At 45.6% G+C, this 22,838-nt stretch overlaps 2 protein-coding genes across 3 annotated transcripts in view; both read left to right on the top strand.

Moving 5' to 3' along the window:
* XRCC2 (X-ray repair cross complementing 2) overlaps positions 1-5,584 on the top strand; it is a 184,557-nt gene extending 178,973 nt beyond the window's left edge. For both annotated transcript variants that reach the window (XR_006716663.1, XR_006716662.1), the window contains exons 4-7: positions 2,451-2,700; positions 3,057-3,205; positions 4,188-4,330; positions 5,117-5,584. The gene's annotated coding sequence lies outside the window, so the exon portion shown is untranslated. The remainder of the gene's footprint in view (positions 1-2,450; positions 2,701-3,056; positions 3,206-4,187; positions 4,331-5,116) is intronic.
* A 1,258-nt stretch (positions 5,585-6,842) lies between these two features.
* The window catches only part of KMT2C (lysine methyltransferase 2C), a 285,187-nt gene continuing 269,191 nt past the window's right edge, over positions 6,843-22,838 (top strand). The window contains 1 exon segment of the mRNA XM_045496257.1: positions 6,843-7,248. Coding sequence (XP_045352213.1) covers positions 7,088-7,248 — 161 coding nt within the window. The 5' untranslated portion in view covers positions 6,843-7,087.

The following is a 22,838-nucleotide window of genomic DNA, read 5'->3' as shown; positions in this document are numbered from 1 at the left end:
AGTTTAATAGCAACTCCCCCCAAGGGGAGGAAAAATAGAACTCTGAACCTGATTATACCAGTCAGGAGTCAGGATTGTATGGTAGGCACTGTTTTAATATGTTTCCACAGACAAGATGATAGCAAGAAAGAAAAGGAAAAAAAATATCAGTGAAAGTGAAATGTAATTAAGGCTAAGATAGAGATAATTTTGGAGAAAAAAACCTTTTTCTTTGAAAAACAACTTGCTTGCTTTTGTAAAAATAATAGCTATTCATTATAAAAGTTCAAAAGAAAAAATACAAAGAAAGTGTCAATTCCAGCCCAGAGATTGCTTTTATTTTATTATTTTATGTTATTTTAGTTTAGTTTATTGAGAGAGCGTGAGCTGAGGAGAGGGGCAGAGGGAGAGAGAGAATCTTAAGTAGGCTCCACGCAGAGCCCGACTCGGAGCTCGATCCCACCACCCTGGGATCATGACCTAAGCCAAGATCAAGAGTTGGACGCTCGACCGTCTGAGCCACCCAGGCGCCCCCATTGTTTGCATTTTGATGAACATTATTACTTTGCACATATATTTATATACAGATTGTTGTGGATTTATACAGTTTTCTGTAAGTGGATTGTATGACACATATTATATATGTTATTCTGTAATCATTTCTCCCTCAACATTATCTTCGCTGGTAGAAATGTTTCTAAGCAGATATTATGTTTTCTGAAGACCGTGGACAACTATTTTGACCTCTTTTGATTTTGGAGGCTCTTTTAGAAACAGGCGTGAACCTCCATGCCCAGGCTTCAGAAAGCCAAGAACACTGAGAAGAATGACACTAACAAATGTTGGACAGAGGGGCAAAGAGGGGCAAAGATGACGGCCTGTTTCTTTATAGAAATGTAAAATGTAACCATCAGCATAAACTGTAGCAAGGCAGGCATATTTACATTGTTTATAAAGATACAGTTTCTTTTTGAAAAGTAAACCCTCCTGGTGTGTGTGGGGGTGGGGAATAAACACGCTTGTAAAGGATCATCTTAGCTCTTTTTCTGACACTTAACATACATTTTCCCATTTATTTCACTTATTCCACAACTGTTTATTGAGCTGCTGCGAAATCATAGAGATAAAAGATGTATAAGGCAGACAATTGTAGCCATCCGCACCTGGCATAGGGTGGGTTACAAAACAGCGAGGGTGGGATACATTCCAGGCCCTGAGATCCTTGGGGGGGGGGGGGGGGGCGGAGCACAGGTGTTGTAGAAACATCCGTGGGGACACACAGTCATTGTCAGGGGGAGGGTGGTGGTCAGGGATGGAAGTGAAGTCTAAAGAAGCAGGAATTGGCCACATGACAGAGGAAGGGGCTTGGGACAATCTAATGAAGACTGACAAAGGTGGCTCTGAAGGCTGGAGCACCCAGCAAGGAGGAAGGGGGAGGAGTGGGGGGGAGGGGATGGCTGGAGGGTGGCAGGCTTAGGGGGCCACGCCAAGAAATTTAGACTTCATCCTGAAGGGTGATGGGTGGGATTCTTGAGTTCCATTTCCACTAGAAAGGTATGTAATTTTATGTTGTGATACCCTCATCTGTTTTACCTCACAGCACCGGGGAAAGTGAGGATCTCATCATTGTCTTCGATCTTGATTTATTTTACTTTTCAAAAATGTTTCTTTATTTTGGGGGGGGGGAGGGGCAGAGAGAGAGGGATAGAGAGAGAATCCCAAGCAGGCTCCTAAGCTGTCAGTGCAAGAGTTCGACGCCTAACCGACTGAGACACCCAGGTGCCACCATAGTCTTTGGCCTTTAAAACAGGCCCCAAATGGTACGTGTTGGGCTGACATTTTTTGGCCTATGTTTACACTGATCAAACTAACCAAGGAACTGCTAAGTCATAATTTTACTGTGTACTTTGTAGGCACTGTTATTGTTAAATTCACTTTGATTTTCTTTATCCTACAAATAGATTGATTCGATGTAAAATAAACGTGAATATTTTGTGCCAAGAAAAGTTTGCATGCAGTTAACCTATTACGTAAACTTTTTTCTTTTTTCTTAATGTTTATTTTTGAGAGAGAGAGAGAGAGAGAGAGGGAGGGAGAGGAGAGGAGAGACAGAGATAGGACGAACAGGGGAGAGGCAGACAAAGGGAGACAGAGGATCCAAAGTGGACTCCACGCTAACAGCTGACAGCCTGAGGCGGGACTCCAACTCATGAACTCAGAGATCATGACCTGGGCCAAAGTTGGATGCTTATCGGACTGAGCCACCCAGTTGCCCCTATATAAACTTTTCTAACCATATATATATGAATCTGCTAAACGGGGAGGCACCAATATAGGCTGCTTGGTAGTTCAGTTGGGTTAAATATTGTCCCCCCAACATTCATATCCTTCCCCAAACCTCAGAATGTGACCTTATCTGGAATAAGATTGTTGCAGATGCGGTCAATTAACGGGAGGTCATACTGTTGTAGGCTGGACTCTTACTCCAACACGACTGGTACCCTTACAAGAAGAGACACATACACAGAGAACACTATGTGAGGGCACAGAGATGCAGAGAAGATGGCCATTGAAGTCATGTACCTACAGCCAAGGTCCCCAAGGATCATGGACAACCACTGGAAGCTGAGAGGCAGGGAACGATCAAATTCTTCCCTAAAGCCTACCGCAAGGAGCCAGCCCCGCCAACACCTTGACTTTGGTCTTCGAGCTACCAGGGCTGTGAGAAAATAAATTTCTGTCATTTTCAGCATTTGTTGTGGCAACGTTAGGAAGTTAATGCAAACTACTCGTGTAGTCTTGTATTATCAGTAAAGGAGAGGAACCTAAGAGTGTGTGTGTGTGGGGGGGGGGGGGGTGGTGCATGTGTAGGGGCTGGGGTAGGGTCTCTAGGAGTTTATAACACTTGCTGGCAGAATGCTTTTGTATCCTAAATAGACATAGCTGTCTGCTGCCTCCTCCACCTCTGCCCTCCCCCAAATCCCCAGATGCATTTCTATTAAAAATATGGTCTTGTACACAATGGATGTAAATATTTAATCTTCCTGTTTGTATGTTTTCCCATGTTTATTTTTCAGTTGCCTGCCTGCCCTTTTTGTGTTTATCTTGTTAAGTACTGACAGGCTTAAAATATAGACCCCTAGAGGGCAAGATTCATATCTATATGGAGTGTGCTGCAGAACATACACTCATGCCTCATACTCTTCTGCACAAATTATTTTTGACGGTGAGTGTTCTGTTTAATTACTTCTCGGTTTCTTCCTTAATTTTTCTGTCTACCAGGTACATGGTAGGCATTACTGAAATAACTCATTGTAAAGCAATTAGAATTTTCAAAGCTAAAAACACACTATGGACTAAATATGTACTAATTTTCAGGAATTGAAATTCTTAATTTATTTTTAATTTTTAAAGTAATCTCTACACCCAACGTGGGGCTCCACTCACAACCCCTAGATTAAGAGTTGCATGCTTGACCCACTGAGCCAGCCATGTGCCCCTGAAGTTCTTTTAAAAACCCTTTTTTTTAACTAAAAAAGGACACAAAATGCTAGCCTATGACTGCACCTTTTTAAAGTATAAGTTTAACAGCAGACATATGAAGACAAAGATTGTAAGATCTAGAATTGAAGTTTTCAGTGTTCCTTCTACAACTATAAAAGTTTGGTTCCTAAAAAACCCTGAGGAATTTAAGACTTTACGGGAAAACAAAAGGAGAGAGTCCATTAATTAGTAGTGAGCCTACGGGAGAGTCTTATAAATATTTTTACACTCACCAAAACAAGCAAAAACAGACAAACTCTAAATAAAGACCATATCAATGACATTTATAGGACTCCAATTAGTAAGAATGGCTACTGTACTGTGAATTTTTATTTACCATCACTTGTTTGCTAGACCCTTTGAGGCTCTTATCTTGCTCTGTTTCCTGAGATGTTGCTTTTTCTTTGGTGTAGATAGCAATCCTCACCCCCCAAACCACATGCTAAATATTTAATACACATTTCTTATTATACTGCATGTGCTCTAAAAGATTCAACTATTATAGAAAAATGTAATATAGAAAGTGAAAGTCCCTCGTAATCTGCCCCTTCAGAGATGATCGCTGCTAACACTTTGGTGCACCTTGACCATGTTTTTTAGAAATGGCTACATGTGTACTTATTAAAAGTAGATTTTTGTTTGTTTGTTTACTTTGGTGCTTTCAGACACTCTGTGCCTTTCTGACTTTATAATTTGAGTAACTTCAGCTACGTGACTCCTGGGTTTTTTTTTGCCACTGCGGTCTCAGAGCTCCAAAATTTGGATCGGAGGCATGGAAACACCTTTGGAAAACCTTTATGTGAAACAGGTATTTTTTTGTATCCTTCCTGTGCATCCTGAGTTATATGTTATTTGCTCTGCCCATGATAACTTCGGGCCAACAGCCTGCTGTCCTTTTAAAACAGATTCCAAGTGCTTGCCTCACAATAGCTGAAGGAATGGAGATTTAAGGCTGGGCTTAGTATCCTTCGTCTTTTCTTTCTAGAAGCATCACTGCACAGACCTCTGTTTCTTCCCTTTTCATTCATTCTACTCCCTTTTCTGTTCTCAGTCCCCTGTTTCCTTTTAAAACTTCTCTCCAGCAGGAGTGACTTGTCCTCTGCACCCTGACACTTAAATTATCCTGACATATAATTTTGTGCGTATGAGACAGTTGGAAGTGACGGCTCTAATTTCCGTAATGAACACAGGTAAACATGTGGATCGATAATCCAATTTTTGAAAGTGTACTTTCCTTAAAGTGTAATGTGCAGGGGGGAAAAATGCCAGAGAAAGAATGAGCACTGAGAAAACTTTCAATGTTCCACTTCATAAATTCATCATTAGGCATATACATGTTGTGTTTCTATTTATAATAGTCAGACGCTTTTAATTTATAGTCTGCATTTACCCAGTCAGCTTCTCCCCAATCTCAGAATTCCCGTGGCTGTAAATTTAGTAAACTCGAACAAACCGGCAAGGATTAAACCCTGCAGGCATTCAAATCACTATCTTATTATAGTCCTCATTTCAGCCATTTCGAAACAAAACAAAACACCTGCCTGTAGTCAGAATACGCTTTGGAAATCGAACCGTGTACACTTTGCCCAAACAGGAAGCACAATTCAAAGTTTGTGCTCTGGCTATTGGGAGAAATGGAAGCGAACGAGAGCTGGGAAGCCAGAACACGCAGCGTTAGGCTTCCACCGTGTTGCGAGGACGGAAGGGAATCCTAATGGGAAGGTGCCTAGTGTGTCCGGCCTAGAGGCGATGCTCCCGAAGTGATCGCTCGTCCCAAGCCGTCTGCCGAGGCTTCCCAGGTCCTGAATTCTCCCCCAGTTCACGTGTGCTGATCGCCAGTGAATGGAAAGGAGAGCACAGAGGAGTTGCCGCCCCATCCGAAGAAACAGTCCCGAAGTCCGCATTTGCCACTATGCTTTCCGAGAAAGCGCTCGTCTCCCATTGCTAATTCTAGCCCCGTTTCCCCTTGACCCTGTAAACGCATCGGGAGCTGGCCCAGAAACCCTCCGATTTGCGCGCATCGCAACACGCTGCACGTTACAATCAAGTTGTTGGGTTTTTACTGGTGTGTTGTGGTGTCTTTTTGCGCGTCTTGTGCCTCAAAATGTCAGCGTTCTTTTTGTCTGACAGCTCGGTAAGCCCTTTCTGGCCCATTTCTTACATGACGTTATAATAACGAAACTCTCCCTGGAATTGGATCACAGCGAAGTTGCACTGCCTCCCCGGCCCGCGGGAGCCGGGGCAGCGCCGGCGGGCTCCGTCCCTCCGGCCGCGGGGCGGGTGGGCGGCGGGGCGGCGCGCCGGGGGCCGTGCGGGCTTAGCGGCCGCCGGCTCGCGGCCGGGCTCGGGCGCAGTCGGAGCGCCGCCTCGGGCCGCGCATTCCCTGGACCCCGATCCCGGATCGCCGCCTCCGCAGCTTGGCGCTCTCCCCGAGCCGGAGCCGGAGCCGGAGCCGGAGTCGCGGCGCAGCCCCGGCCGCCGCGTCAGAGGAGGCGGGGCGGGAGAGGGAAGGGGGGAGGGGGGGGGGAAGACGGGGAGGAGGGAGGAGGGAGGCGAGCCCGGCAGGGGGAGGGGGGGGGAGACGGGGAGGGGCGGTGAGGTCAGCGGCGGCGGCGCGTCCGCGGGCAGCGCATGCGCGGAGCGAGCCCTGTGAGTGGCAGCGGCGGCGCGCGGGGGGCGGCGGGGCCGAGGAGTGGGGGAGGGGGCGGGGGCGTCGCGGCGGCCGTGTGTGGGCGAGACGGCGGCGAGTTTGAGAGGTCTGTGGTGCGGGGCGCCCGGGAGAGACCCGGCGCGGCCCTCGCGCGACGGCCACGGTCGTGTGTGTGTGTCTGTGTGTGGTACACGCACACCCGCAAAACTTCCTCCTCCCCGGCCCGGGAGGGCGGGCGCTGAGGGGCCGGCGCTCGCGCAGCCCGGAACCCACAACAACAACTGGAGCAGCTGTCAAAACTTCGCCGCCGCCGCCGCCGCCGCCCGGCCTGACGCGGCCCGCGCGGGGGAGGGGCGGCCGGCGGGGCCGCGACCCCCCGCCCGCCGCTGCCCGCGGGCCCGCCGCTCCCCGCGCCGCGGCCCCTTTCTCCTCCCGCCGCGGGCGCTGGGGGAGGGGCGCGGGCGCAGCCCCGGCCGGCGCCCCCCGCGCCCCCTCAGTCGCCCCGCCCCGGCCGGCGCCCGCCCCGCACCCGCCCGCCCGCACCGCCCGGCCCCCGCCCGCGCCCCGCCCGCCGCCGCCGCCGCCGCCGCCGCCGCCGCCCGCACCTCCCGCCCGGCCGGCCGGCCCCTCCCTCCCTCCCGCCCGCGCCCCGCCCGCCGCCCCCCGCCCCCCGCCCGGCCCCTGCGCGCCGAGGTGCGCGCGCCCGCGCGTATGTGTGTGAGTGCGTGTCCTGCTCGCTCCATGTTGCCGCCTCTCCCGGTACCTGCTGCTGCTCCCGGGGCTGCGGGAAATGCGAGAGGCTGAGCCGGGGAGGAGGAACCCGAGCAGCAGCGGCGGCGGCGGCCGCGGCGGCGGCGGCGGGAGGAGCCCCCCAGGAGGAGGACCGGGATCCATGTGTCTTTCCTGGTGACTAGGATGTCGTCGGAGGAGGACAAGAGCGCGGAGCAGACGCAGCCGCCGCCACCACCCCCCGAGGAGCCCGGAGCCCCGGCCCCGAGCCCCGCAGCCGCAGACAAAAGACCTCGGGGCCGGCCTCGCAAAGATGGCGCTTCCCCTTTCCAGAGAGCCAGAAAGAAGTAAGTTGAGTGTGAGGGAGCCAGGCCGGGAGCCAGCCGCGGCGCCGGGCCGGAGCTGTCACCGGCGCGCCCGGCCCCCCTGCCCCCGCGCGCCCCCGGCCGCCCCCGCGGGGTGGGGTGGGGCCCGCCGGCCGCGCGGCTCCCGGCCCCCGGGGCGCCCGCCCGCCCCGCGCCCCGCGCCCCCTCGGCGGCCTCCGGGCCGGGCCTCCCGCGGGCGCCCCGCACCGCACTCCGCCCAGCGGGGCCCCGACGGCTCGCGCCGCCGCCGCACTTTACTTTGGAGTTTGGCCCTCGCGCCGGCTGTTCGCGGGGCTGCCGTTTCTGGAGAAATTTCTCGTAGATTCTTCCCGGCCTAGCCGGGTCGTCGGACAGACGCACGGCGAGGCGCACGCAGGTCGTCCGCGCACCGGCGCCTTGTCAACTACAAAGCGGTCCCGCCGCGGGACACTCGCGGAGCTGTCAAAACGCCGCGGCCAGGTGGTCTCGCCGCCCGCCCGGGGTGGGGGAAGGTGGGGGGGACGGGGACGCGGTGGGGGGTGGGGGGTGGGGAGGAGCCTCCGGCCTTTGTGAGCCGGCCGCCCCCGGAACTTTTCTGGCTCCCGGAGCCGGGTTTGGAGCCCGAGGGGTCTGTTCGGAAGTCGGGGGACTTCTTCCTCTCCCCTCCCCCACCCCGACCCGCACGGCCGCGGCAGGCAGGCGCGGCGGCCGCAAGTTTGGAAACCGAGCCGGGCCGGGCGCTCGGGGCCGAGACCGGGGAGCCCGCTGACTCCGCGGGAGCCCGCCCCGCGCGGGGGCCCCGCTTCCCCCCGAGCCCCTGCGGGGTTGGGCACGGCTGTCGCTTGTCGCGGAGCACGCTGGCAGCGCTAGACTCGTCCTTTCACAGAATGGCCGTTCGGCAACTTTCGCCTGGAAACCGGGAAACCCGTGGCAGCGAGTCGCGCGGCTGCGGTGGCTCCCGAGGGTGCAGGACCGGCGGCGGCCGTCCGAAGTTGGGGAGTGGCGTGGAGTGCTTACTCATGTCGTTGGAGGACCGTGTCGGGGAGCTGTTGGTAGGGGAAGGGCGCGCTGGGGCGCGGGGACAGCCGGGGGTTTCTGTTGTTGTTGTTGTTGATGTTGTTGTTGTTGTGGGGGCGCGTTCGCCTGGTCGGAGCAGGGGCACGTTGGGTGATAGGCGGTGAAGACGGCGGTGTGCACCGGGGCGGAGCGGGGCCGGCGTGTGGCAGAGCCCTGGAGCCCAGGCTGGCCCTTCTCCTCCGTGCTGTGCTGTCCTTGGACTGTGAGGACGGTTCAGGCCCTTTAGCGTGCCTCCATGTTTTATTTCCAGCTCTTACCTAGCTGTGACACATCCCGAGACGGGCGAGTACAGGATGCATACGTGGTGGCGTTAGCGTCTTTGTGCTACAAAGTTGGGGTTTGCGGGGCCACCGGCATTGCAGTGAAATGTCTGCTGGAAATGGCCGGGGCCGTTCCCCCATCAGCTGGAATTCGGAGAGGGAGTGGACTTCCAAGGAACTTCACACTTTGTCGCTTTTTTGTATCCTTTAAAGCAATGCATACAAAGCCATGCGAGGGTTTTAACTTAATAGCTTCCCATTTTGACTCTTTCTTGGTTCCTTTCCAAATATTAATTTGGGATTATTGTATGTTTTCTCTTTGCTTTCAGATTCCTCTTCTAGTTACAGTAGACCTATCTGTGCTGTCACGCCCCTCACCATGCACACGCGAGTGTGTGCACGGGCACAAACACACACAAACACACACATGCACATGCAGTTCCCCTGAGATGGAAATGAGTTCATTTGTGTTAGGGCAGCCCCTGTGTGCACCGGAAGAAAGGTTGGTTTAGGGTATTACCACTTTATTATTTTAGTTTTTATCTCGTTTTAAAATCTCATCTTATGAATGAAAAAAAAAAAAAAAAAAAGGTAGCCCTTGGAAAAATCTAAAAATTTCTCCAGAATGATACTGATATAACAGTATGAAAACATCAACACTTTGGAAGACGTTTAATACAACTCCGAGTCTTAAGAGAGTTTTAGCTTTCTCTTTTGGATTTGAACACTGGGGCAGCATTCCTTGTATGAAATTTAGTGGTAACTTGGATGGTTCCAAGCTTTTCAGTGAATTTTTAAAAAAATTAGATGTGTTTTTGGAAGGGAATGGAATCTACAGTTGTTTGAGAAACCTGTAAGTGGAAACTACTGTGTGAACTGGAAAGCAAAGGGAGGGTTTTCAGTTGTGGATCTCTGTACCGGATTTGGGTGCATGCAGGAAAGACCCTGTAGTGAGTTGGGTATTGAAGATCCTGAAAGTGAAACTGAGGTATGACAAATGTAAGTTAGGTTTGTAAATGCTAAAATTACCTGGAATTGCAAACAATTATATAAGTCATGAAAATTTTTTTTTTGGGGGGATGCAAAGGAGATAAAAGTTTTTAAATTGTCCACGTTATCGGTCTGTGTGGTCGCTAAGTGGGTTGTTCTATGCTAGAGATGTCGTATGACACTATTTATTAAAAGTGGATTTGCATATTTGTCTTTGGATTTCAAAAAAAGAGGGTAACCATGCACTGCTAATTACACTTTGAGTTTGGATTTTTGAATTTTTGATAGTTAGATAAGTGAACTTAAGCATTTTCTTGTTTTATACTGTTAGATGAGTTTTGCTTTATCGTATTTAAAAAGCAAAGGCTATGTAGTGGCTAATTTTAATTAGCTATTGTTATCTTAAAATTATTTACTAAAATCAAGAATTTTGAACTGAAGCTATTGATCTTAGGGCAGAGTTTGAAAAGTAGATACATAAATAAGGATTTCCTGTTGTATGAATGTGAAGTGCAATAGTGAAATTCACATTTATTAAAGGTTGTCCTTAGCAGTAAGGACTGTTTAATCGGTTTTTTGGAGCAGCGTGTGATCTTTGTAGGAGGTCCAGGTCTTTCCACCAGTGAACAAGCTCCTGCTGTAGAGGAAGCATCTACTTGAGGTCTAATTGTTTTTGGATGCATGTTTAGGAAACTTCTCCCAAAGGTTTGATTTTATTTTTTCTTCTTTGGAATATATGTTGACATTTCTAAATTGGGAAGACAAGGAATCATTCTACCATATATATGTTTTTTATGAAGTCAACAAAGTTAACGTTAGGGATGGGGTGGGTGTGGGTGTGGGGGTGGTGCGGAAGCAGGTGGTGGGGATAGGATTTCTGAGGCACTATCCTTGACCCTTTTTGAAAAAACTCTTTATATTCCGAACCACTTTCTTTTCAGAGGGCAATTACTGTTACTAGAAAGCCACCTTGAGCCTTATTCTTTTTTTTTTTTTTTTAACTTATAAGGCTTTTTTTTTTTTTTTTTCAACGTTTATTTATTTTTGGGACAGAGAGAGACAGAGCATGAACGGGGGAGGGGCAGAGAGAGAGGGAGACACAGAATCGGAAACAGGCTCCAGGCTCTGAGCCATCAGCCCAGAGCCCGACGCGGGGCTCGAACTCAGGGACCGCGAGATCGTGACCTGGCTGAAGTCGGACGCTTAACCGACTGCGCCACCCAGGCGCCCCTTGAGCCTTATTCTTGTAGAAAATTGGGCACAACCAGTGATGCTGTACAAGAGATAGCAAAAAAATGATTGTGCTGCAGATGACTGTTGCTGTTTCGTATTTGAGAGGCCCCTCCCCCAACAAAATTTCTCATTTCCATAGCTGTGAACTTGAAATAAGTAATAAAAAAAAGGTGTAGTACATTGTAGTAGGTGCAGTTTCATAAAACAACTCTATATAGTCGAAAGATACCACTTCTGCTTTTCATGCTTTGTGAGATAATGCACATTGGTAATTTGTATGGTAGAAATTCTTTTTCTTATTTTTCAAGCAAGTAGATACATGGAAAGTTTGGCAATTACTGGTTTCTGGCACTTGATAGTCATTGTACTTGAAAAGCTGTTCCAGGAATGGCAGCCTCTCCTCACCTGTTAGGTGGTTGCTCTCCAGCCTGACCTCACTGTAGTTTGCTCTTGTCCTGTTGGTCTTATTCCTGGAATCTCTAGTGTTTAAGAAGATGTTGAGTCTCAGATACAATTTTACGTTCAGTAGGTTTGTTACTAACATGTAACCTTGATAAACATGGATTTCCATGTAAATTTAAAGTGTCACGATAGTTAATTTTCCCATTCTGAAAATAGTGGTTTAATACATTTTCTTACTATCTCAGTTAATTCTACCATGCCAGATTTGTAGTCAGTTTGCCGGGTGACCAGACACACCGCTCTACCCTTGGCCTCTCCCCCACCTTTTTGCAAAACTTCATGGTATTCCCCAGGCCGCGATCAGATTTCCTTTGAGCAGATATTGATTGTCCAGTCTTGTATCCTTAAACCACTTGCAGATATGACTGAGGAGTTCCATGAAACCTCCTTTCCAAAATGAAAATGGTCAGTTTTTACTTATAGATAATTAAAAAAACCTGCAATGTTTTTTAAATTTATTTATTTTTAATATAATTTATTGTCAAATTGGCTTACATACACCACCCAGTGCTCATCCCAACAAGTGCCCTCCTCAATGCCCATCGCCCATTTTCCCCTCTCCCCCACCCCCCATTTTTTTTTTTTAAATTTATTTTTGAGAATGACACAGAGCAGGAGTGGGGGAAGGGCAGAGAGAGGGAGACACGGAATCCCGAAGCAGGTTGCAGGCTCTGTGCTGATAGCACGGAGCCCAATGCGGGCTTGAACTCTTGAACCACCGGTGAGATCATGACCTGCGCTGAAGTCGGGTGCTTAATGGACTGAGCCACCCAGGCGCCCCAGTTATAGATAATATTAAATGCTCTGCGTGCACTTCCCTGGTGGGGGAGTGTGAGATATCTTGGGTAAGATTTGGTAACAGTTTTTAATCCATGAGATGTTTGGATTGAATGTAATTTTTAGCTGATATAGAATAAACTTACCAGTTTGTGTATGTGTGTATTACCCTTTCTTTTATTCTTTGTTGTTCTGTCCATCTTTTAATTTCAATAAGCTGATTAGTCTTCTTTCTCTTTTTAAAAATTGTCTTTATCATGTTTGTGCCACAGGGTCTATTTTCAGAACTTCTTGGCAGTATGAGTTGCAAAAGTTATGGAGTGAAATAGGGACGATTTCTTTTTCTTTTCTGTCTCTCTCTCTCTTTTTTTTTTTTTTTTTGTTGTGATGGCCTGCATATAAATATATGCTTGTGGTTAGTGTGAAAAATTACTGGAAAGACCAATACTGAATTTATAATTGGAAGTGTCAGTCTCTCTATTTGCAGAATTTGAAAGTCTTAAGAACATAAGAGAGACAGGAATGACACAGCTCTTTTTGAATTTTCTCTAGAAAAAAACCTCATTTTGTAAAAGATAGGAAAATTGACTTTGGTTTTGCTGTTAATTTTGTGATAGCAGTAACTTGTGTGATACACAAATGCTGAAATTGTCTAAGAAGTTCAGAAAGTCCTCTTCTGTAACTTTTTCGATCTTTCATTTTGGCACATGTTATTCAAAGAGCACGTTAAGTGCTAAATGTACTTTGGGATACACAGTCAACTTTGGAAGAAGGCTCGCTGTAGCCAAGAGGAGTCTGCGAAGATTTGGAGGAAGCAATACTTGAGTTAGACCTTGAAAGATCGAAAGGGTTTAGCCAAGCACAGTAAGAAAGTTAGAGAATGTTCTGGGGTAGCACCCTGAGTAAAACTGTTGAGGCAGGAAGCGTAAAATGTGTTTTCTTGGTGGAGTGTGACTAGAACAGAGGTTTAATGTGGGAGTTGGGGCCATGCCACGATGGTCCTTGAATGCCAGGCTAATGAGTTTGGGCTTTGTAGTCCGGGGGTTATAAACTGTTTACAGGGATCAGGTAGGTAATTTAAATGATTGCATGCAGCTTGTAAGATCCTGAATGACAGCTGACATAACTTCAGGTCTTGAGTTGGGGAAAAATGGTGAGTAAAAATAGCTTGAAGGCTTCTAGGAGTCTATACCTTGGTTGGGTGCAACTGATAAGACAATTCTGGTTGATGGTTGCCATGTGAGACTTTGGCGTGTCGTTTCTAGATACTCTGGTTTCAACAGAGACTGGAAACTTGGAATTTTATGTGAAATCTCTGGATTTTTAAGTATCTTCAATTAAGATCTCCAACACTATTTGGGACTACATCTTGTGGGTTAGGTTTAATCTGTGGACTACCTGTGGGTTACAGGTCTTCAGACCCTGCTTTATGCCCAGGTTGTTTTATTTTTTTTAATTAAAGCTTTAAAAGCAGATATTTCTAGTCTTCTGGAGGATAGGAGTATTAAATTACTTTGTATTCTGTGTGTGTGTTCTACGGCTCAATGTAGGTAGGTACTCTAATACTTGGTGATTTGATGGCAACTATTTTACGAAAGCCACCTTGGTATGAAGAGAGGACTTACCTGGCGGCAGAGATTAACAGGCTTTTGCAGTAGTCATGGTGTGAGGTGGTCAAGGCAGACGGTATACTGTTGGTAATATGGATAGAAAGGAAGAGAGATTTTAGTCAGTGCCGAGGGGAATTTTGAAGTTTCTGGCATTACATGTCTAGGGGATAGAAATGTCTGGGAGTGTTTGGGGGTGTAGCATTAGAGCTTAGGAGCTCGATTAGGATAGGTGATTAAAGATGGAACTTCCTTGAAATCACTGAGAATATGGACAGTGTGTGCAGTATAGTAAAAGAATTAGGGTGCTTACTTATCCTAGGAGTTGGGGGGGGGGTGGGAAGGGACCAGGAAAGCCTATAAAAATGAGAAAGGAAATCAGAAGATATTCCTACAAATGGGCAAGTATGTATGTGCAAAGACGCTCATGGCAGCAGAGAAAAGTAGAAAACTAGTAGAAATAGGCTACAGAAAAATACTCATCGGTTGGACCACCATGTAGTTTTTATCAGGACAGAGACCTGGGCCTATGGGTACCAAACTGGGAGAATGTCTGCGATACATATATTGACTTAAGGAAAAATTTTCTAGAAGTTGCAAAGCAGTAAGTGTAGTATTAACTCTACTTTGTAAAAAGCATGCAATCCCAAAATGTGCATGTATTTTGTGTATAGAAAATTATTTGGAAGAATATGTAACATTAATACCTCTGGGGAGTGTATACTTTTGTATGTACATTATGCAGTTTTTAAAAAGCCAGTAATTTGAAACCATAATCTTTTTTTTTTTTATGTTTATTTTTTTGAGAGAGGGAGAGCGCTAGCATGAGTGGGGAGGGGCAGAGAGAGGGAGACAGAATCTGAAGCAGGCTCTAAGGCTCCAACTCGCAAGCTGTGAGATCATGACCTGAGCCAAAGTCGGACAGTTAACCAACTGAGCCACCCAGGCGCCCCTTGAAACCATGATCTTGTTTTACAAATGAGAAAACCAAGTTCCAGGGACTTCACAGATTCTGGCACCAAGATTGTTGGAATTCAGATTCGGTTCCCCTACTTACTAACTGTTTGATGTTGGAAAGTTAACTGAACTTTTTCTGCCTCGGTTGCCTCATCTGCAAAGTAGACACACTAGCACACTTAGTTTAGGATTGCTGTGAATTTATATATGTGTAGAACTTAGAACAGCATCTGGCACAAACTAAGTGCTGTTAAGAAGTGCTATTATAAGAATTTGCTAGTATTTGTTATTGCCACTATCATCAATTATCATCAGTCTGCCTGATATCATAGAACTTGTTAGTGATACGCCTATGATGAGATGCCAAACTCGCTCTAAAAATGTCATGGCATAAAATAATGTAGTAGTTATTGGGGGTGGGGATGGGGACGATAAAGATTTCCTTTCTGTACAGCTGTCCCTAATAAAGACAAAAAGAAGAAAGATAAAAAAGCTAGGTCAGCAGAAATCTCTATAGAATGTTTCTTATTATGAGTAACACGTGAAGACCAGCAAAATCTGTATATATAGCACTGTTACTACAAAACCATTAAAAATTTTTCATTATCCAGGACTTGTGAATGTGGTCGCAGTGCTCTTTTTATGTTAGAACTCTGCCGACTCTGTTTATATTAGTAGGTCTTCCTAAATGAGACTTCCTATCGGGTGGTTTTAAAATGATTTGCTGTGTCTTCAGTAGTGAATGTTCATAGTGGAAGTCTGAAGTCTGTGATGTTAATTCTGTCTTGTAGTGAAGCATAGCAGAAACCAAACCGCCAACTTCCTTGACTTCCTGATCTTTGGGATGCTAATGGCAGGTGGTACCACGTGTCCGCAGTAGCCCCCCCCCCCCCCCCCCCCCCCCCCCCCGTCGCGTATAAAATAACAATATGGAACGTATTGAAGAATTAACTATTTTTTACCTCCACGCTCTCATCATCTGATTGTTCTACCAAGGTTGAAGTATTTGGTCAGCGTGGTCGAGTGTTTTTCACATCAGGTGCAGGTACTTGGAGTCATAGGAGGTTAAAGCTAGATGAGCATTCTGAGGACATCCAGTCTGACCCCTCACTTTACAGACAGCTGAGCCTCAGGGAGGTGATAGCATGCTACAGGTCATACATCAAGATCTTAACCTGCACAGGAAATGAAGGGAGGGAAGGTGGTCTGTCACACTGGTTGCCCCCAGTGAACCGTGCCCACTGGAAGTCATGTTATTGTATGGTCGCCTCCCCACGTATCTCGCGTAGCCCTGTGACTGACTCTAACCAGCAGAATGCAGCAGAAACGACCCTGTGCTGGTTTGGGGCCTGAGCTTTAAGAAGACCAGGAACTTCCACTTTTGCACACTTGGGAGCCTGAGTCACCATGTAAGAAGCTAGGTCATACCCTGCTGGACAGACCATGTGGCGAGGAAGGGATTCTGAGAGTACACCGAAAGAGAGAAGTGCGGCTCTCCCAGCATCCCAGCTGAGTTCAGCCCGTAGTCCAGTTCCTTGCTGAATGCAGCTGCAAAGGGGACTGTCGGGGAACCTGCGAGCGCAGCCCGTGGTGCGAAATTGTGACTAAAGAAGATGGCGGTTGTTTTAATCTGTTAGGTTTTGTGGTGGTTTGTTTTATATATCAATGTAAAATGGAAGCAGATGGTTTTACAAATCAAGGGACTGTAAGAACAAGAAGTATTTGAGATACAAATGATAGCAGTCATTGTTCCCCACCTTCTTTTACTGAGATAGTTAAATGAGGCCGCCCTCTACTCTCTGCCCCTCGTTTCAGGAAGGTATTTTGAAAATACCTGGGTGTGGATTAAGTTTGTTTTTATGTGGTAGAAAACCCCTAAGTAGCGGTGACTTAAACAGGAACGTTTATTTCTCTCACCTCCAAGTCTGGAGGGTAGGTGCTGGCGCTGGTAGGGTCCCTCTGCACTGCAGAATCGTCGGGGACTTGGTTCCTTTTATCTCACTGCTCAGCATTTCTAGGATCTGTCCTTTGCCCCCAGATTCCACGGTGGCTCCTACGGGCCTAGTCATTACATCCACGTCCGTGGTGGTAGAATGGAGGAAGAGTAGACCCAGGGCGCAATTCCTGTCTTTAAACCACCGATCTGAGAAGTGCCGAATGCCACCTAGTCGTGTGGCCGTAAGTGGCTGCAAAGGAGGCTGGGAATGTCCTGTAGCGGAGTGCATTGCTGCCTAGAATAGATTTAGAGTGTTGTTGCTAAGGGAGGGGACGGACATTGCAGAAGCAGCCAGTAGTCTCCACCACTGTGGGCCATGAGTTTGTCTCCAGAGGCTTCGGTTTTCTCCTGTGCGAGAATGATGCTACTGAACCGCTTGAGATGGCAGATAGATTTTGTATTGAGGGCCAGCCTCCGCTGATTGGCGGTGGCTGCTTGCAGTGTTCTGTTGAATCCGCGTCCCTAGGTTTTGACCTCAGCAGGGTGAGGAAGTCGTTGAAGTATTTACTTTGGGCGAATAGGGGAGGTAATAGCGTGTTGTTGTTTCTATGCTCCTATATAGTCTTTTTTTCATGTGTCGTTACTTTAACTTTAAAAATCTTTTCGTTGAAAATATTTGCTGATTTTGCTAACCTTTGGACTATCTGTTTTTCCTCTTAAAAATAACCTAAAATTCGTTCCATATTTTTTTATCTAAAAACATTTTTTTTTTAAATTGTTTTGTTATTTTTGAGAGAGAGAGAGAGACAGCAAGACAGAGTACGAGTGGGGGAGGAACAGAGAGAGAGGGAGACACAGAATCCAAAGCGGGATCCAGGCTCGGAGCTCTCAGCACTGAGCCCCACGTGGGGCTCAAACTCACGAGCTTCCCGAGCAGAAGTCGGACGCTTAACCAACTGAGCCACCTGAGCGCCTCTAAAATTCACTCCATATTTAAAAAGTCTGCTAATAAGCCTGAGCGCCCACTTTGTGGTTCCCACTTTGTGCAGAACCTTCTCAAATCTGGACATTGGCATCATGTAGAGAAATATTAAACCTCTTTATACAGGGTCTGTCAGAATATATAGAATATGTGGGGGTGACATACAGCCTCAAGTCTTCAATGCCTCAGGCAGTAACAGTTGATTTCTCGCTCGCACTCCGTGTGCGTCCCCGGTGGCTTGGAAGCTTTGCTCTACAACGTGGACCCCCAGGCTGAGGGAGGCAGCGTCTCTGTCTTCTCACTGTTGCCAGTGCAGGAAAAAGAACCTAGTAGGTTGTGCTCTGGCTCTTAAAGACTTGAAGACGTGGCACATGCCAGTTCTGTGTACGTCTTAGTGGCTGGACAAAATCACATGGTAGCACCTAACTTCAAGAGGGCCCAGAAACGAAATCCTATCGTATTTCTGGAGGGAGAACCGGAAATATTTGGTGAAGAGCACTAATAAACACCACACAGGGCAACATATTTTCACCCAAATTTCATATGTCACTTTGGAGTTTGTTTAGTTACCTATACTTGAAAATGACCCTCCGTAGCCTCCTATACTACAATGTATCAATTAAGGGGATGTGTTTAATAATACTATTAAAAATACAAAACATTTTCCAGAGGTAGAAATACTATAGGAGGCATAGGACTTGGGCTCTTGATTCTTTCTGCAATGTGCTTCATGCTTGTTTCCTTTCTTCTACCCACCTGAGAGGAGGAAAGGCAGCAAATGTTAAAATTGGTATGTAATATTAGTGAGATTATAGGTGACTTGAAATCTGTTTGTTTGTTTCTTTCCCCAAAGGAAGTTTTTACAGCAGATGCTTTTTTTTCAGTCAGGGTTCCTTTGTCTGTTTTCTGTTAACTTTAAAGAGCGTGTACTGTGCACCATATACCGGAGAAGAAACCAGAATAAGACGGTCCCCACCCTCAGTTTCTGTGGATTCAGCTCACTGTCGTGGAAAATGACATAGCCTGTAATGGAAGATGGTGAAAAGTGCCAGGCAGCTTAGAGAAGGAAGAACTTAAGGCAGGGGAATCGAAGAAAAGAAAATATTGAGTTGAGTCTTGAACAATGAAAACAGACTTGACCGAAGAGAACAAGGGAGTGAGGAACAACTAGTCTGTGGCCGTTGTGGGTTAGGTGCTTTCAGGACTTTACCCGAAGGTCCTACTAACCGTCACGTGCAGTGGAATCCTCAGTTGCAGTTGACAGATGAAGGAACTGTTTCAGGAAGACCACACAGTTGGTAAGTGATGGAGTCAGGTTTTGGATCCAGGTCTGTCCAGCTCTGGTCTCTGATTTTTACGAAACTCTAGTCCAGCTTTTAGCTACGAGATGAATGAAGTTTGGGGATCCAGTATGTAACATGGTGACCAGAGTGGATAACAGTGTGCTCTATAGTTGGAATTTGCTGAGAGAGTAGAACTTGAATGTTTTTACACACACGCACAGACACACACACACAGAAGAGAAATATGGGAGTTGATGGATGTGTTAATTAACTAGATGACAGCAGTCCTTTCACAATATATACGTATATCAGATGATGATATACACTTGAAATATCTTATAGTTTTGCCGTTCTACCTCAATCAAGTTTTTTTAAAAACTCATGAAACCAAACAAATAAAACATAACAAGAACCCCTCCCACAGTTTAGTATGTGAGAAAATGAGGAAAGGAAAGTAAATTGGGAATTTTGAATTTTTACTGTAGGCAGTAGGGAGCCATTGAAGATTTTAAACAGAAGAGTAAACAGTGTATCTTAGCTAGAAAATATCCTTGGCAGGCAGATGATGGTCTGGAGGGAGTACATATCCTATCTGTCATGTTACAGGGACCACAATGAGAACCCTAAGTGATTTTCCATTCTCTTTTTCATCAAGAAATAATACTTGCTAACTTTTATTTCAAATTATCCAGCCTCAGAACTAGAAAGAACTTTGCAGTCATCAGTTCCAGTGTCTTCAGTTTATGGATTAGGAAATGAAACACCAACAGGCAGGTTTGACATTTGAGATTATACTTTAAAGATCAGGAGTCGTTTTTTTTTTTTTTTTTTTTTTCTTTTGCCAATAACTGGTACTTATCCTAGGTTTCATTAGCTAATAACCAAATGTAGACCTATGCCTGGAAAGATGTCTTTGGGGTCCATCCATGCTGTTGCATTTATTAGTAGTTTCTTTAGTAGTATTCCAAAACCACATTTTGCCTATCAATTCACAATTGATGGACTTTTGGATGGTTTCCAGTATTTTGTCTACTATGAATAATGCTATGAACATTTGGATAAAGGTTTTGGACAAATGCTTTCATTTCTCTGGGGTAGATACCTAGGAACAGAAATTGCTTGGTTATGTGGTTAGTGTATATTTGTCTTTTCTTTTTCTTTTTCTTTTTTTTTTTTTAAGAAACTTCTAGACTTTCCCAAAGTTCCTGTACTATTTTACATTCTCATTAACATTGTATGAAGGTTCATATCCTTGCTAATGCTTGGAATTGTAAACCTTTTTGATTTAAGCTGTTCTAGTGGGTGTGTAGTGGTATCTCATTGTGGTTTTCATTTGCATTTCTCTAATGATATATAATGTTGAGCATCTTTTCAAAGGCTTATTTGCCATTTCTATGGCAAAGTATCAGTTCTGTTGGTGAAGTACCAATTTTTTTAACATTTATGTATTTTTAAATTTTTATTTATTTTTGAGACAGAGAAAGACAGAGCATGAATGGGAGGGTCAGAGAGAGGGAGACACAGAGTCTGAAGCAGATTCCAGGCTGTCGAGCTGTCAGCACAGAGCCTGATGTGGGGCTCGAACTCACAGACTGTGAGATCGTGACCTGAGCCGAAGTCGGACACTTAACGGACTGAGCCACCCAGGAGTCCCAACGTTTATTTATTTTTGAGACAGAGAAGAGACAGAGCTTGAATGGGGGAGGGTCAGAGAGAGAGGGAGACACAGAATCTGAAACAGGCTCTGGGCTCTGAGCTGTCAGCACAGAACCTGACATGGGGCTCGAACTCACGGACTGTGAGATCATGACCTGAGCCCAAGTCAGACGCCTAACCGACTGAGCCACCCAGGCGCCCCAAGTGAAGTCTCAATTTAAATCCTTCTCCAGTTTTGGGTGTGTGTGTCTTATTTTTGAGTCGTAAGAGTTCTTTATGTATGTATACATGTCAGACTTTATTTTTTTAGAGCAGTCTTAGGTTCATAGCAAAATTGAGAGGAAGATACAGAGATTTCTCATATACCATCCTTACTCCCACACATACATAGCTTACCCCATTATCAACATCCTCTATCCAGAGTAGTACCTTTATTATAATTGATGAACCTACCTTACCATCATTATCATCTGGAATCCATAGTTTACATTAGGGTTCACTCTTGGTGTTGTACATTCTGTGGGTTTTGACAAATGTATAATGACGTGTATCTACCATTATAATATACAGAATAGTTTCACTGCCATAAAAATCGTCTGTTCTGCCCATTCATCCCTTCCCTTCCTTCCCCTGGTAACTACTGCCTTTTTTTTTTTTTTTTTAAACTATATCCATAGTTTGCCTTCTTCTTTTTTTTAAGTTTATTTGTTTTGAGAGAGCACATGAGAGCATGTGCAGGGAAGGGGCAGAGAGAGAGAATCCCAAGCAGGTTGCATCATCCGCACTGAGCTCGATGTGGGGCCCCATCTCAGGGCTGTGAGATCATGACCTGAACCAAAATCAACATTCAGATGGTTAACTGAGCCCCCAAGTGCCCCCATAGTTTGCCTTCTTTATATATTTTTTATACAAGTCCTTTATAAATTATATGAGTTACATGTATTTTCTTCCAGTCTGTGGCTTATTATTTTCTTTTTGTTCATGATGTCTTTTGAAATGCTAAGGGTTATAACTTTGATGAAGTCCAGTTTATCAGTTTTTTCCCCTTAAGGGGTTATGCTTTGGGTGTCCTATCTAAGTACTCTTTGTGAAGCCTAAGATTGAAAAGATATGTTTACTTTTAGAAGCTTTTATAGTTTTAGGTTTCGCGTTAAGGTCAGTGATCTGTTGAGTCAATTTTTGTGTATGGTGTGAGGTAAGGTCTAAGTTTATTTTGCATATGGATGTACAGTCATTCCAGCCCATTTGTTGAAGACTGTCCTTTCCTCATCGAATTGTCTTGGCAACTTTGTTGAAAATCACTTGATCATAAATGTGTGGGTTTATTTCAGGACTCTTCCATTGATTTGTATGTCTGTCCTTATGCCAATAATACATTATCTTGATTACTGTAGCTTTATTGTAGATTTTGAAATCAGGTAGTCTAATTCCCCCAACTTTGTTCTTCTCCAAAATTGTTTTGCCTGTGATAGGTGTTTTGCATTTTCATGTAAATTTTATGGTCAGCTTGTCAGTTTCTACAAAAATTTTGTAGGGATTTTGATAGGGATTATGTTGAATCTGTAGATCAATCTTGAGAGAATGGATACTTTACTGTTTTGGTACATGAGATCATGTATCTCTTCATTTTGGTCTTTAATTTCTTTCGGCAGTATTTTGTATTTATAAAACTGTGTTTTTGGTGTGCCGGTTTTGTGGGTTTTTTTTGTTAAATTTATTTCGAAGTATTTGATTATTTTTGATGCTGTTGTAAATGGAATTACTTTCTTTATTTTTTCTTTTAGAGCACAAGTTGGGGGTGAGGGGCAGAGAGAGGGAGAAAGAGAGAATCTTAAGTAGGCCTCATGCTCAGTGTGGAGCCTGATGCAGGGCTTGATTCCATGGACCCCAGGATCATAATCTGAGCTGAAATCAATACTTGGATGCTCAACTGATTGAGCCACCCAGGTGCCCCAATGGAGTTTTTTTTTTTTTTTTTTTTTTTAATTTTTTAATGTTTATTTATTTTTGAGAGACAGAGACAGAGTGTGAGCAGGGGAGGGGCAGAGAGAGGGAGACACAGAATCTGAAGCAGGCTCCAGGGTCTGAGCCATCAGCACAGAGCCGGATGCAGGGCTCAAACTCATTGTGAGATCATGACCTGAGTAACCAACTGAGCCACCCAGGTGCCCCACCAATGGAATTGTTTTCTTAATTTTATTTATAAATTGTTACTAGTATATAGAAATACAATTGATTTTTTTTTTTTTTTTTAAAGATCGTAAGTTCAACTTTATTCAGGGTTTCTACAGTGGGGTTTGTGGTAGTGGAGAGAGATTGGGCTCAACACCTGAAGTATAATTGGTTTTTGTATATTGGTCTTATTTTCTGTTG

The sequence above is a fragment of the Leopardus geoffroyi genome, chromosome A2 (assembly GCF_018350155.1).
Source record: "Leopardus geoffroyi isolate Oge1 chromosome A2, O.geoffroyi_Oge1_pat1.0, whole genome shotgun sequence".
Taxonomy (NCBI): Eukaryota; Metazoa; Chordata; class Mammalia; order Carnivora; family Felidae; genus Leopardus; species Leopardus geoffroyi.
Note: the sequence above shows the minus strand (reverse complement) of the source record. Positions and strands in the feature narration are given on the sequence as shown.